Source organism: Mirounga angustirostris, unplaced genomic scaffold (genome assembly GCF_029215605.1).
Source record: "Mirounga angustirostris isolate CCGP_5_RB_7025 unplaced genomic scaffold, mMirAng1.0.hap1 SCAF_1, whole genome shotgun sequence".
In the NCBI taxonomy this organism is placed as follows: Eukaryota; Metazoa; Chordata; class Mammalia; order Carnivora; family Phocidae; genus Mirounga; species Mirounga angustirostris.
The window spans coordinates 133,555,913-133,569,179 of NW_026991709.1; the positions used below are offsets into that span (position 1 = coordinate 133,555,913).

The following is a 13,267-nucleotide window of genomic DNA, read 5'->3' on the forward strand; positions in this document are numbered from 1 at the left end:
ATTCCCAGATATCTCAGAGGGTTATAACTTGAACCACTTAGAACCACTTAGGAAATGTTGGGAGTATTCTAGACATAAGCTGTTAGGGTCCATAGCAAAGACTTGGGTTTTGGGGGGGCGGGGTAAGATTCCTTTTCAACTCTAGTGCAGCGAAGTCCAATAGAAATACAGTGTGAGCTACATATGTAACTTAACATTTTCTAGTAGCCACATATATTAGTTTACTAGGACTGCTGTAACAAATTATCAACAACAAGGTGAGTTAAGCAACAGAAACTTTCCTTATTCACAGTTTTGGAGGCCAGTGGTCTGAAATCAAAGTGTCAGCAGGGCCATACTCCCTCCAAAGGCTCTGGGAAGAATCCTTTTGTGCCTCCTGGCAGTCCTTGGCATTCCTTGGTGTGTAGATGCATCACTCCAAGGAATGAGTCTTTGCCTCTTTTATAAAAGCACCAGTTATTGGTTTTAGGGCCCTGTCTAAGTCTAGGATAATTTCATCTCAACATTCTTAAGTAATCATATCTACAAAAATCGTATCTATTTTCAAATAAGATCTCATCTGGGGTTCTAAGTGGACATGCATTTAGGGGGACACTGTTCAACTCACTCCAACACATTAAAAAAGGAGAGAGAAAAATCAACCGTTAAATTTTACTAATTGTATTATATTCTTTTTAAAAGATTTTTTATTTATTTATTTGACACAGAGAGAGAAAGCACAAGCAGGGGGATTGGCAGGCAGAGGGAGAAGCAGGCTCCCTGCTGAGCAGGGAACCTGATGTGGGGCTCGATCCCAGGACCTGGGGATCATGACCTGAGCCGGAGGCAGACGCTTAATAACTGAGCCACCCAGGTGCCCCTAGAAAATAATTCTTAATGAGATATTTTAACATTCCTCTTCTGTTTTTGACACTAAGTTTTTGAAATCCAGTATTTATTTTACTCTTACAAGGCATCCCAACTTGGTGGACCTGTTACCGTTTTGAAGACTGGATAGCCACTTTTGGCTGGCGGCCACATCCTGGCCAGCATAGTGGCAGTGCTGTGGGGCTGACAAAACGTTTATATTTCTCAATGTTCTGCCTGTGTTTTCTTCCCCTCTCCTTTGCTCTCTCTGTCCTTTTATCTTCCTACTAGTTTTCAGTGAATTTTCTATTTATTTGGAAAAAGTCTCATTTGTTCTGAACAAAAGACATAAAATTCTGCTTTGTGAAAGCTACTGGGATCCCAAGACTCAGTGGGGGAAGCAAAGTGAGCCAGTTTTGAAAGAAAAGTCCTTTATTCAGTTACATTTGTAAGTGTTTATTGTTGGTTGAATTCAATAAGCACTTCTATCACAAGTAGCTTAAATAAGTGTGGTTAATATTTGGGATGTAACATTTTTTATTAGTAAGGGCAGTGTAAAGCTTTATTATTCCAAAATCTCTCTGCCATGAGATCTGTGACCCATTTTCAGCCCCCCATGAACACGGCCATTCTTCTCTGTCATGTTAAGACAAGAAGGGGAATAAACTTTTCTTTCTGGGCTGATTACTTCAAGTCTGTTGCAATAGTGAAGTTAAGATTTATATCTCTAAAAATGTATATTGTCTTCTTTAAGAATTGCAGGCTTGTTACTTTTTGGCTTGAACCTCAGTAAAGGCTTTTATAAGCAACCCCACGGGGAGAAAAGTTTTGGATCCTTGAATTCTTAAATGTGGTTTGTGATAAGGATGTGGTTTCTACCCTCCCTCCCCCACAACTGATTTATACTGAGCTCTGTTATTGTCGTTAGAATTTTTCTGGAATTATGATTTCCCCTCAGATGAATTAATATTAAAGAAAATTAGCAAGCAACCCATGAATATGAACCATAGAGAAGAATATAAAGTACAATGTGAATGTCCTTTTCCCTCCTCCCATTTTGCCCCCCCCAAGTATGTATCTGTCTAGTTTCTCTGCATATCCAAATACATATATGTTTAAATTGCCTATTCACTTATTTTTTAAAAAAAGAGATACTGTATTATGCTTTGTATTCTTCTGTAGTTTGCCTTTTCAGCCTTTTGCTAGGACCTAGAGAGGTTCCAAGTCTACACAGTTAGCTGTATGGATAAAGGTGGCATAATAGTCTGTGGTACCAATCTACATAACTTTTTTTTTTTTTAAATCAGAGAGAGAGGGTACGCACAAGCAGGGGGAGTGGCAGGCAGAGGGAGAAGCAGGCTCCCCGATGAACAAGGAGCCTGATGAGGGACTTGATCCCAGGACCCAGGGATCATGACCTGAGCTGAAGGCAGATGCTTAACCGGCTGAACCTTTCAGGGGTCCCCCAATCTACAGAACTTAATAAATTCTTTTCTTATTGATCAGATTTTACCTGACATATATTTTTCTTTTGGTCTAATAAATGGTATACAAATATCATTGAGCACATGTGAGTATTTCTGTAGGAAAACTTCCAAGTAGTGCACTTGGGCCAAAGGGCATGAACATTGCAGTTTGGTCTGTGAAAGGCTCTACCAGTGTCTCCTCCCACACATGATATATGAGAGTGTGTTTCCTCACATCTTGGTCAACTTTAGATATCAGTGTCAAACTTTTATTTATTTATTTTTGCCAATTTAATTAGTCTGAGGAAATATGTCACAGTGCTTTTAATTTTTCATTTCTCCATTACTAGTTACTTTGACCATTTTGTAGGTTTATTTGCCTTTAATATTCATTTTTCTTGGAATCACTGGGATTTGCTATTTTTTTCTATTAGACTGTGCCTTTTTCTTATTGTTTTATAGATGATATATATATATTTTTTAAGATTTTATTTATTTATTTGACACAGAGAGAGAGAGAGAGATCACAGGCCGGCAGGGGTGGGGGGGGGGCGGCAGAGGGAGAGGGAGAAGTAGGCTCCCGTCCAAGCAGGGAGCCCCATGTGGGGCTCGATCCCAGGACTCTGGGATCATGACCTGAGCCAAAGGCAGATGTTTAACCAACTGAGCCACCCAGGTGCCCCTAGATGATCTTCATATATTCTGAATATTAGTGCTCTGTTACATATGTTATAAGTACTGATTATGGAACTTACAGATTAATTTGAGGAGAACTTATATGTTTACAATATGGTGTCTTCCTATCATGAACACTGCATATTTCCTTGTTTCAGTGAAGAAATTCATCTAATCTTTAGTAGAAAGTTGTAGTTTTCTGTATATAGATGTTACTCATCTCGAAGATTTGTTCCTAAGTATTTGATGGCTTTTGCCATTAGGATTTTTTTTTTCCTATTACATTGTCCAAGTGATTATTGCTGATATAGAGAAAAGTTTCTGAGTTTTATATGTTGATCCTATTATACAGCCAATTTATTGATTTCTTTATAAGTTATGATAATCTCTAAGGATTGTATGCCAATTTTTATAGTTTTTGTGTACTTCCAGGACAATGTTGAACAGTGGATGTATTGAGGGCTTCCTTGTTTTGGTAACTTTAATAGGAGTGATGTGTGTCTCTCTATTTAGTATAATGTTTATTTTCAAGTTAAGATAATTTTCTTCTATGACAGATTTGCTATTTTTAAAAATCAGAAATTGATACTGAATTTTATGAGAAGCTTTTTTTTGCATCAATTGTAACTATTTTTTCTTAATTTGTTAATGTAATTAATTTGAAAGGATTATCTTTGCATTAATGCATGATTTTAATTGTATACGGTTGTATTTAACTTACAAATGTTTTATTTCAGATTTTGGTTTTGTGTGTGTGTGTGTGTGAGATTGGGCTAGTGACTTTTTTGGTGTTTTCACTGTCTGTTTTTGTGTCAGGGTTATACTGGATTCATAGAATGACATGTGAGTTTTTCATCTTTTTCTAATGCTCTGAAACAATTTACAGTAAAAGGAATAGTGTGGTCCCCTGCTGTCCAATATGGTAGCCACTAGCCACAGATGACCACTGAGCACCTGAAACATGGCTAGTCTGAATTGAAATATGCTGTTATTATATGCCTTGGATTTTGAAGACTTAGCATAAAAAATATGTAAAATGTCTTAATAATATTTTTATTCTGATTACATGTTGAAATGGTAATATTTTGGATGTTATTACATTAAATATTATTTACTTTTACTTTTTTTTTTAGTTTTTAAAAATGTGGCTACTAGAAAATTAAAAATTTTATATGTGGTTCACATTATATTTATTTTGGATAGTTCTTGAGAGTTAACTGGAACTTACCTTAAAAACCATCTGATCCTGGGCCTTTTTTGGATCTTGACTACCTTTTCATTATCTTCTAGGGTTGTCAGAAAACTTTACTACCTATTAAATCAGTTTTTCTTGAGTTTTGTCAGTTTTTCTTGAGTTTATTTTGTTGCTCTTTTTCTAGATTGAGTTGAATGAGTAGTTCGTTTATTTTTAACCTTTGTGTTTTCCCCATAAATGCATTTAAGGGTGTATGTTTTCCTTTAAGTGTTACCTTGACCATACCCTGTAGATTTTGATATATTGTGTTCTTACTAGGTGATTGTGTATATGTAGCTTGGCCATGTTTCTCTTTCCTTCTGTTTTGTTATAAAAATGTCCACCAAGATCCCCGAGTAAGCCTTTGAATGACTTCCCACTGCTCTTACCTATAGTGGAAATGGAGCTGATTTATTCTTTGAGGAGCATAACTTTTTATATAACTGGTAACCTGCCCAGTCTTTTGTTCAGTAAGAGCTGTAGCCTCTTTCATAATGACTGGGGCCAGCATCCTCAAACTACTTCCATTGGTTGCATCCTCTTCAAGTCCTCACTTTTAAAGTATTAACTGTCATAGTTCATCGTGACCTAACAGTACTCCTAGCATATTATCATTATCAGTGCCACCATAACCTTTATTACTACTTCCATTTATTCAGCATCTACCCACATTAATTGCCTAATGCCTCCAACAATCTTGTGAGATAGGTATTTTATTTTATTTTATTTTTTTAAAGATTTTATTTATTTATTCATGAGAGACAGGTTGAGAGAGAGGCAGAGGGAGAAGCAGGCTCCCAAGGAGCAGGGAGCCCGATGCGGGACTCGATCCCAGGACGCTGGGATCATGACCTGAGCCGAAGGCAGACGCTTAACCATCTGAGCCACGCAGGCGCCCTGAGATAGGTATTTTAAAATCCACTTTATAGATTGGGAATCTTGGAGAGGGTAAGTGATTCACCCTAGGTTCACATAGTAAGTGCTGGAGCTAAGATTTGAAACTGTGTTTCTATAATCCTCTTGACCGTGGCATTGATGCTGTATACTGCCACCTGTGGTTTTTCTACCATCTTCAACCCAAGCCGAAACATTTTGCTGACCCAGATTTTGCCTGCATTCCTTCTCCTGTTGCTGCTGTGAGTTGGTTGAGGGCAGGGTGTTGAGGGGCCGTGGAGAAAGAGAAAGAGCCCTTGCAAGAGTGCTCAGCAAGAACGCTTCCCAGAGTTTCCTGCCAGTCTCTTTTGTGAGGGCAGATAGCCTCAAACTTCATGTCTTTCCCCTGGCCCCTTTTCTCTATCCCTGGCCTCCTTGGTCCTCCAGAGTCTGAGGAAGGCAGTATAGCCTGAAAGAATGTTCTAGTTCATAGGTTTTGCTGCAGGAAGATCTTGTCTCTTTCCACACTATCTGGGAAGATTTCCAGGAACCTCTTTGCTGAGCAGAGCTTCAGGAGGAATAGGTGTACATCACCTATTTGATTCACTCCCAAAGTCTTACCTATTCTAGGCCGGTGGTTCAACCTTTGGTTTTTAATTTAGGCTGAATTTTTAAGATCAATATCATGACTTAAAAAGCAGGGGACAAGCAAAAATCTATAAATGACAGGCTCTTAAAAAAAAGGAGTAATTTTATAATATATTTGTTTATAGTGATAATTTTAGAATTTTAAACTATACATGTTCTTTTATCTCCTTCATAAAAATCCTAGAAAATTCTGACACAAAGAAGGTGTTAACCTCCCTCTTTTCTCCTCTGCCACCCAGCCTCAGGAGAGTATCACTGGTCTCAAATTACATAAAAATGTTTTGGAGAAAGAAGGCACCTACATATTTAACTATATGGGAGGTGAGGGGTAAGAAGTATGTTCCGAAGCATGCACATGCTGTTCTCTTTCGGAAATGAACTGTTCTTACTCTCCTCTCATCCCACTTGAAGGGCCCCTTGTCTGTATAGGTCTACCTGACATGCTCCTATTAGTCTGTGAGTGTGTGTGTGTATGTGCGTGTGTGTGTGTTTAAGATTTTATTTTAAAGTAATCTCCACATCCAACGTGGGGCTTGAACTCACAACCCTGAGATTGTTGTGAGATCGCCTCACCAGCTGAGCCAGCTATGCTCTCCAAGTGTGTGTATATGTTTTTTTTTTTTTCGTGGATCCATTACTAGTAACCCTTTTAGATCAGAGATGCTCAATTTTGTCTACACATTGGAATTACTAGCTTAAGAAAAATACTGATGCCTGGGATCTATCCACAGAGATCCCGATTTAATTAGTCTGGGGTCAGGTGTGGGTATCCGGTTTAATGGAACTCCCCAGTAATTCCAATATGCCTCAGGTTGAGAACCACTGGGGTAGATTTTTATTTCTTCTCTTATTTTTCATTCATTCTTTTTTTTGAGAGAGAGAACATGCTCGTGAGAGGGACAGAGGGAGAGAGAGAATCCTAAGCAGGTTTCACGCTCAGCACAGGGCCTGACATGGGGCTCAATCCCACAACCCTGAGATCATGACCTGAGCCGAAATCAAGAGTTGGATGCTTAACCAACAGAGCCACCCAGGTGCCCCTAGATTTTTATTTCTGCAGAAATTTGTTGTGTTGAGGTATCTGGTCCTATGATGGACATGTAATAGGTGCTCAGTTAGTGTTTGCAGAATGGATAAATAGTGCATGAGAGAGTAGGAAAGGTTCACATTCTGTCTACTTTCTTCCCTGTGTTCTTCCCACCCACCTTCCAAATACAGAGAAAACACTCCCTGTTAGCATTGTCTTCTGAGATAAGCCATTCCTAACACTGTCTTAGGTGAAAAGCTATGGTATGATTCCATGGATTTCAACCCCAAGCACAATATGGAGAGTTTTCTTACCTGTATACTCAAACCTTTGAACCAAAAAGTGGCGTTTTGTCGAGGTTGATGGCTCTTGAATACACTCTTGTGAGAGTATATAGGCCAGCAATGCTTTTGGATTGATTCAGAGCAAGTTGGCTTCTCAAGCTTCCTTTTAATGAAGAATTTCATGTCTCACTGGGTCACTGTCTCTCTTGAGAATCTGGAGTTATAAATGCTGGCTGTGGGTGGTGTTATTCTGGTCCATACAGAATTCCTACCAGTTTTCCTGCCTGCCCATAGAAAACCTGCCGAAGGAGACTTAGGCTGTGGTTGCTAATGTGCCCAGATGCAAAAGCCCTCGCATTTGTCAGAAGCTAATGTGGTTACCTGTGTGAATGAGGACAGATTCCCAGATTACATAATTCCTCGGGGTTTTGAACTGAACTTATTACCCACCTGACCCCTAGCCCTAAAGTTAATCTTGGGCCTTAGGAGGTGATGAAACTCTTAACTAGACAACTTGGCATCTTTTTGGTAATTCCAGGGGAATCCTGTGTTCTCTTGGTGGGCCTTGGTTAAGGTATTAGAGTTCCTTTCCATTTAGATATTAAAAAGATTTATAAATTCTGAAATGTATGAGTAATTATTGTGCTTCCCTGTGTAACAGAATGTGTATTTGATCCTGGATTGGAGGTTAAAAATGAAAGCAAATAGGAAGATTTGCTCCTGTAAGTTAATGACAGAAAAACAGATGCCTCAGTGAGTAATGCTAAAGGAAAAGAGAAAGTGGGAGTCTTTATACAAAGAGGAAAGGAAAAAAATCCAAGAAAGAAATGAATTTGGAAACATCTGGCCTCATGTCTTTTTGTGTTCTCTTCCTATGCTCATTTCAAGCCCGGAAGATCCTGTTGGGGAAGGAGAGACGACAGGTCAAGTAACCAAGCTGAAGTTCTTCTAATTGACTATGAGGCCTTGTAGGATTCCTCCTCCTTCCAATTCAGCACTTTCCTTTGCTTCCTGTGCTCTAGCCATGCTGGTCTTTGCCCTTTGTTGAGCAAGCCAACCACTCTTGACTTTGCACTGGCTGTTCCCTCTGTCTGGGATGTTCTTCTATCATTTATCTAATGTTCAACTCCCTCTGCTCCTTCAATTCTTTGCTTTACTTCCACTTTTTCAAAAAGGTCTACTTAAAATTGCAGATTCTGCCCTACCCTTCCCCCAACCCCCCTTTCCCCATCGCTTCATCTTTCTTTCCATAGGGCTGTCACTGTCTAATATACTATATAATTTGTTAATTTGTGTTGCCTGTTTGCCTCATTGCTCACCACCTTCCCTTCCATACCTAGCAAAAGTACCTGGCACAGAGTAGGCCCTCAAGACATACTGTTGACTGAATGACTCAATATGCATTGTAGTTCTTTGGCTTGGAAATTAGTTCTACAAACTCAAAGGTTGTGAGCCATTGCTGTTTCTCCTTCTAGGTTCTGTCTGCTGTATTTAATTAATTTTTGGAACAATTGTCATCATTTTTCTTTCTCTAACCAAAGACTTTTTTGGAAGGGGCTGTTGAATCAGCCAAACTGCTCAGTAAAGCCGGAGGCTGTGGGAGTCCCTTGAAGTAGATATTCCACTGCTGGGAGAGGAGTGGACCCCAATGCGGGTGGTTTCCTCCATCCCTACAAAGATTATAGGGACGCTCTCTTGGCTGCAAGTTCGCACGAGAGTCCTTCTCAAAAACATGGCCCTTGAGAACTTCCCAATCGCTGAAGAAGTGGATGGCTCATTGTAGGGAATTTCAAGGCCCAGTTCAGTTTAATAACTGAGCAGTGCAGTTAACAGTCAGGTCCTGCCTGGTGCTGGCCAAACAGAAGAGGGTCACTGAGCTACTCACTGGGAGTTGTGCTACTAAGTTGCTGTTTTTGGTCTTGCCTTCTCTATCCCCATTGCCATAAAATGTGAGAAGCAGTCAGGTTGGGCTTGCCAAGCATTCACAGGGTCTAGCTTATCTTCAGAAGCATAGGGACTTATCTTCAGAAACATATTTTCCCTTCACCTTGGCCTTCTTGCCTTGCCAATTATTTATTCTTTCTTTTTTTCTTACTCTCCTTAGATGTACACACACTTCAGAAACTGTCCCTGTCTTGGAGAATTTTCTGTATGTGGTTCAGGTAGCAGCCATTCTATCACTTTCTACAAATCAGACTTCTCCTAACTTCAGCCATCTGCTACAGGGTTTGGGGGTTTGGGGGCTGCAAGGGTGGGAATCAGGGAGAAAAGACCTGTGATCAAAGACCTAACACAAAGCCCAAGCACAAAAATCTATGCAATTTGTTTTGTAGACCAGTGATATTCAGGGGAAGTAAACTATGAACTGCATACATAATTTTAAATGTTCCAAAGCCACATTTAAAAAAATGAGAAAGAAACAGGTCAAATGAATTTTAATATCTTTTATTTAACTCCATACATCTGAAATACTAATGTTTCAACATGTAACCAATGTGAAAATTATTAATGAGATACCTTGTTTTTACACGAGTCTTCTAAATCTGGTATGTATTTTATATCTGCAGCACATTTCTGTCTGGACTGGCTGTATTTCAAGTGCTCAATAGCCACATGTGGCTAGTGGTTACCATATTGGACCGTGTACACAGAAGGCTCTCGCCCACGATCAGTCAGCTGTGTTACATGTTATTTTTATGATTGAAAATAGTTGGTATCATTCTATCCTTGTCCTCCACTTTGTAACCCAAGTCACCACAAAAAGCCTAGAATACATCATATTCACTGTTCTCAAAGAAGGTAGGGAAATGTGAAGGGCATGGAAGACTTCTAGGAAGGGTTGCTAAACTAATAAATACTAGTGTTCTGGTACAAGGAGCCTGAGAAGTATCATAGATGGAAACCCTAGACTACACGGGGAGGCCCTCTCCATTTCTAAAACTGAGAGCCTATGAAGGACTTGGAGAAGCTAGCCATGTGGCTTCAGCTGGGTGTGTCCCTCTTCGTGTCCTTGAGGTTGCTAACTTCCTCAGGTTCGCGGGGTTTCTTTTCTGGTCCATGGGGTCCATCCAGCATGCAAGGCTCAGTCATGGCCGAGGCCCCCGCTGCGTTCCAAGGACCTCAGGACAGTCCGGCTTGTGGCCTTGGCCAACTCTATGGATGCGCTCCGTCGGAACTGACCACTCCGTGGACATTTGCTTGGGGCCATGGTACCAAAGGGCACGGGTCCGCTGTCTGAGCTGCAGTTCTCAGAGTCCAGCCAGCAGAAAGGAAACCAACAAAAAGACATCAAAACCCAAAACATCTAGATCAAACAGCCTCTTTGCCTTTTTCTCTGTTTTTGTTTCTTGTGCATATGTAGGAAGTTTTAAAGTCAGGAGTGGGGAGGGTAGCTGTCCTATGATTAGTGGGTATTGATCTCATGTAAAGCATTGAGTCCATTGCTGCCTGTTACATAATTTTCTCTCTCTATTCCTTTTTTAGGCCGAGGAGTCTTGTAAATGTAATGGCTGGAAAAATCCCAACCCTTCTCCCACTCCCCCCAGAGCTGATCTGCAGCAAATAATTGTCAGTCTAACAGAATCCTGCCGGAGTTGTAGCCATGCCCTAGGTGAGTTCCTAAATCTTCAAGGGAACTTTAACGATGTCATTGTTGCCTGAAAGTTCTAACTTAACTGAATTCTGTGGGTTAGCCAAACTTGCATGCTATTTACCTCTAAGTGAGGCAGTAACAAAAGAGGCTGTTTAGTCTCATGAATTTGCTTTATGTGAGACAAGCCCTGCACTGTTTGCACTGACTCCGTATCCATCTCTTCCCCTTTTCCCTAAGAGCTGGATTCAACTGGGGGATTGCCAGATGAGATGAAACACCACAACTGAGCTAGTTAGAATAAAGTGTGACATGTCCTGATTCATTCTGATGGGGGCCTGAGGGTCTTTGATCTCCAGGGTAGAAAACTCAACCAACTGGTTTTTTGTCTAATTGTTACCACTACTACTACTTTATTTTCTGATTGCCTGAACTTTCTGGAAGTACTTCATTTTATCCTTTAGTTTCCTGCTTCTGGTAGCTCTTTCTTCGTTGGGGTTGTGTTTGGTGAATGTTTACTTGTGTTTTCCCTTTCAACCTTCTTCTCTATCCCTACAAGATAATCATTGTCAGTTTGGCAAGATAGACTCTGCTAGAGTTACTCAATAGGACTGTGCTAATATGTTCTTGTCCTGATACGAGTTTGAAGTTAAAAATTTTTAAATTGTATTTGGTTTGGGTAGATAAAAGTTAACGGTAGTTTTCCCTAGATATTAAAATTCCAGCTCATACAGGATCATCTTGGAATATTATACTTTTCCACCTTCAGTTATCCAGTCTCCCAAAGAACATCTCTGTGTCGCTTAGTGTCCACTGCTGCTCTGGGTAGAACATTCTCACTGAAGTGGCTTTTCCCCCTGACCATTTCTTAGTGGGTGCCTTCTTTTGGACGTCATCTCTCTTTCAAGTTTCCCGGTGATATCAAATGGTGCAGCAACAGCCTTCAAGGTAGCGTGGTGTCAGGCCGAGTCTGAAGTTTTATTTTGTACTCAGCTGGAGAGTATTTCAATACTTACAGAGCAAAAAAGTAGATTATGTGATCTTCCCAGGAAGTTACTGCACCGGACTAACCTTCTGAGAAAGGAAATAGAGACCATTGATCTCACAGAAGAAATAAACACACTAATAATTACATCATTGTATAACTGGCGTCTAAAATGAGTAAGTTCTGATTTTTGAAACGGTGCAAAGGAGGGATCCAAAAGTCACAGAACACCTTTGCTTATAACTTACCTTTTTCACAGTTGATCCCTGAGCGAGTGCCCTTTAGAATTTGCCTCAGGAAATATGATGCAATATAAAGCTGGCTCAGAAACTTCTTAAGCACTGGGCTTGAACTGTATTTGGTATTGATTGGGAAATCTGATTATCTTACATCAATTAACATTTAAAAACAGAGTCTTCTTTCTTAGCTGAGCAGATTGTCTCCATTCTGAGCGTGTAAACAGACATGAATGCCCAAAGGCAGAAATGGCCTTTTACAAAGAAAAGCCAACTTTGTTCTCTCTTATATTTCTTAACAAGCTTTGGAAAACAAATACCCTTACTGGTTGCTACATTTAATCAAGAATGGGGAAAAAAGTACTTATCCTTTGACCTGGCAAATCCCTGCCAGAAATTTCACGTACCTATAAATTAAGATGTGCCCTCAAATTAAACTCAAAGAACAGTTAATTACAGCCGCATTAATGATATTAAAAAACTAGAAATAACCTAAATATCCCAATGTAGGAGATAATTGTTTGAATTATGGAAATCTATATTATAAAATTCAATATGGCTATTAAAAATGATATATTTTCCAATATGGAAAGGCATTTTTAACATATTAATGAAAAAAGCTGCTTAATTGGAAGTTTTGTAATTTAGGACTAAATTAAGGATCCACCAGCCCAAGTTCAAATCTTGTCTCTACAACCAGTTGCTGTGAGTTGGGGCATGTTATTTCATCTACCTGGAGCTCCATTTTCTCAGCTCTGAATCGAAGTTAATAGTATTTATCTCATAGAATTGTGTGTGACTTCAATGAGATAAAACATCTAAAAACTTTAGAACAGTACATGGCAAATTATTATGCATTACTATTAGCTCTTCTTGTGAGTAGTAGTTTTCCCATTACTACCAGAGTTCTTTCACTTCAAGAACAGATACGAATTCTGCCCAGTTTAAATAAGAAAACAGTGTTTATTAAAGGGTACTGGTAGCTCCCAGAAGCTGGAAACAAAGGGAAACCCAGTTTCAGTCTGGTCTGGGGAATCTCAGCTGCAGAAATTTGTGGGCCTTCTGTCCAGGGCACCCCCACAGGATGATTCAGCTCCATCTGCCCCGTCCTCTGAGTATTGGCTTAGGAGGATTTACATCCCTAGAGGATGGGATCTGATTGGTGTGGCATCTGTCACATGCCCAACCCTCAGTTTCACCTTAGAGAACAGCATGGAAGATTGTCATTCCCGTGCAGGCAAGCTGACTTAAGAGCATCATGAGTACAAATCTCATTTTATCAGTTTAGAAAATATGACATATATTTTAATATGTACTAATAGGAACAGATCTGGAAGGATTATGTTGAGTTGCTGACAGTGCTTTTCTCAGGGTATTGAGATTTGTAAGTGTTTTAAAAATATT

The 13,267-nt window shown here is 39.7% G+C and overlaps 1 protein-coding gene across 3 annotated transcripts in view; it reads left to right on the forward strand.

Moving 5' to 3' along the window:
• KAT2B (lysine acetyltransferase 2B) overlaps positions 1-13,267 on the forward strand; it is a 99,033-nt gene that overhangs the window by 19,885 nt on the left and 65,881 nt on the right. For all 3 annotated transcript variants that reach the window (XM_064588496.1, XM_045903871.3, XM_045903872.3), the window contains exon 2: positions 10,537-10,663. In XM_064588496.1, the coding sequence (XP_064444566.1) occupies positions 10,537-10,663 (127 nt within the window). The remainder of the gene's footprint in view (positions 1-10,536; positions 10,664-13,267) is intronic.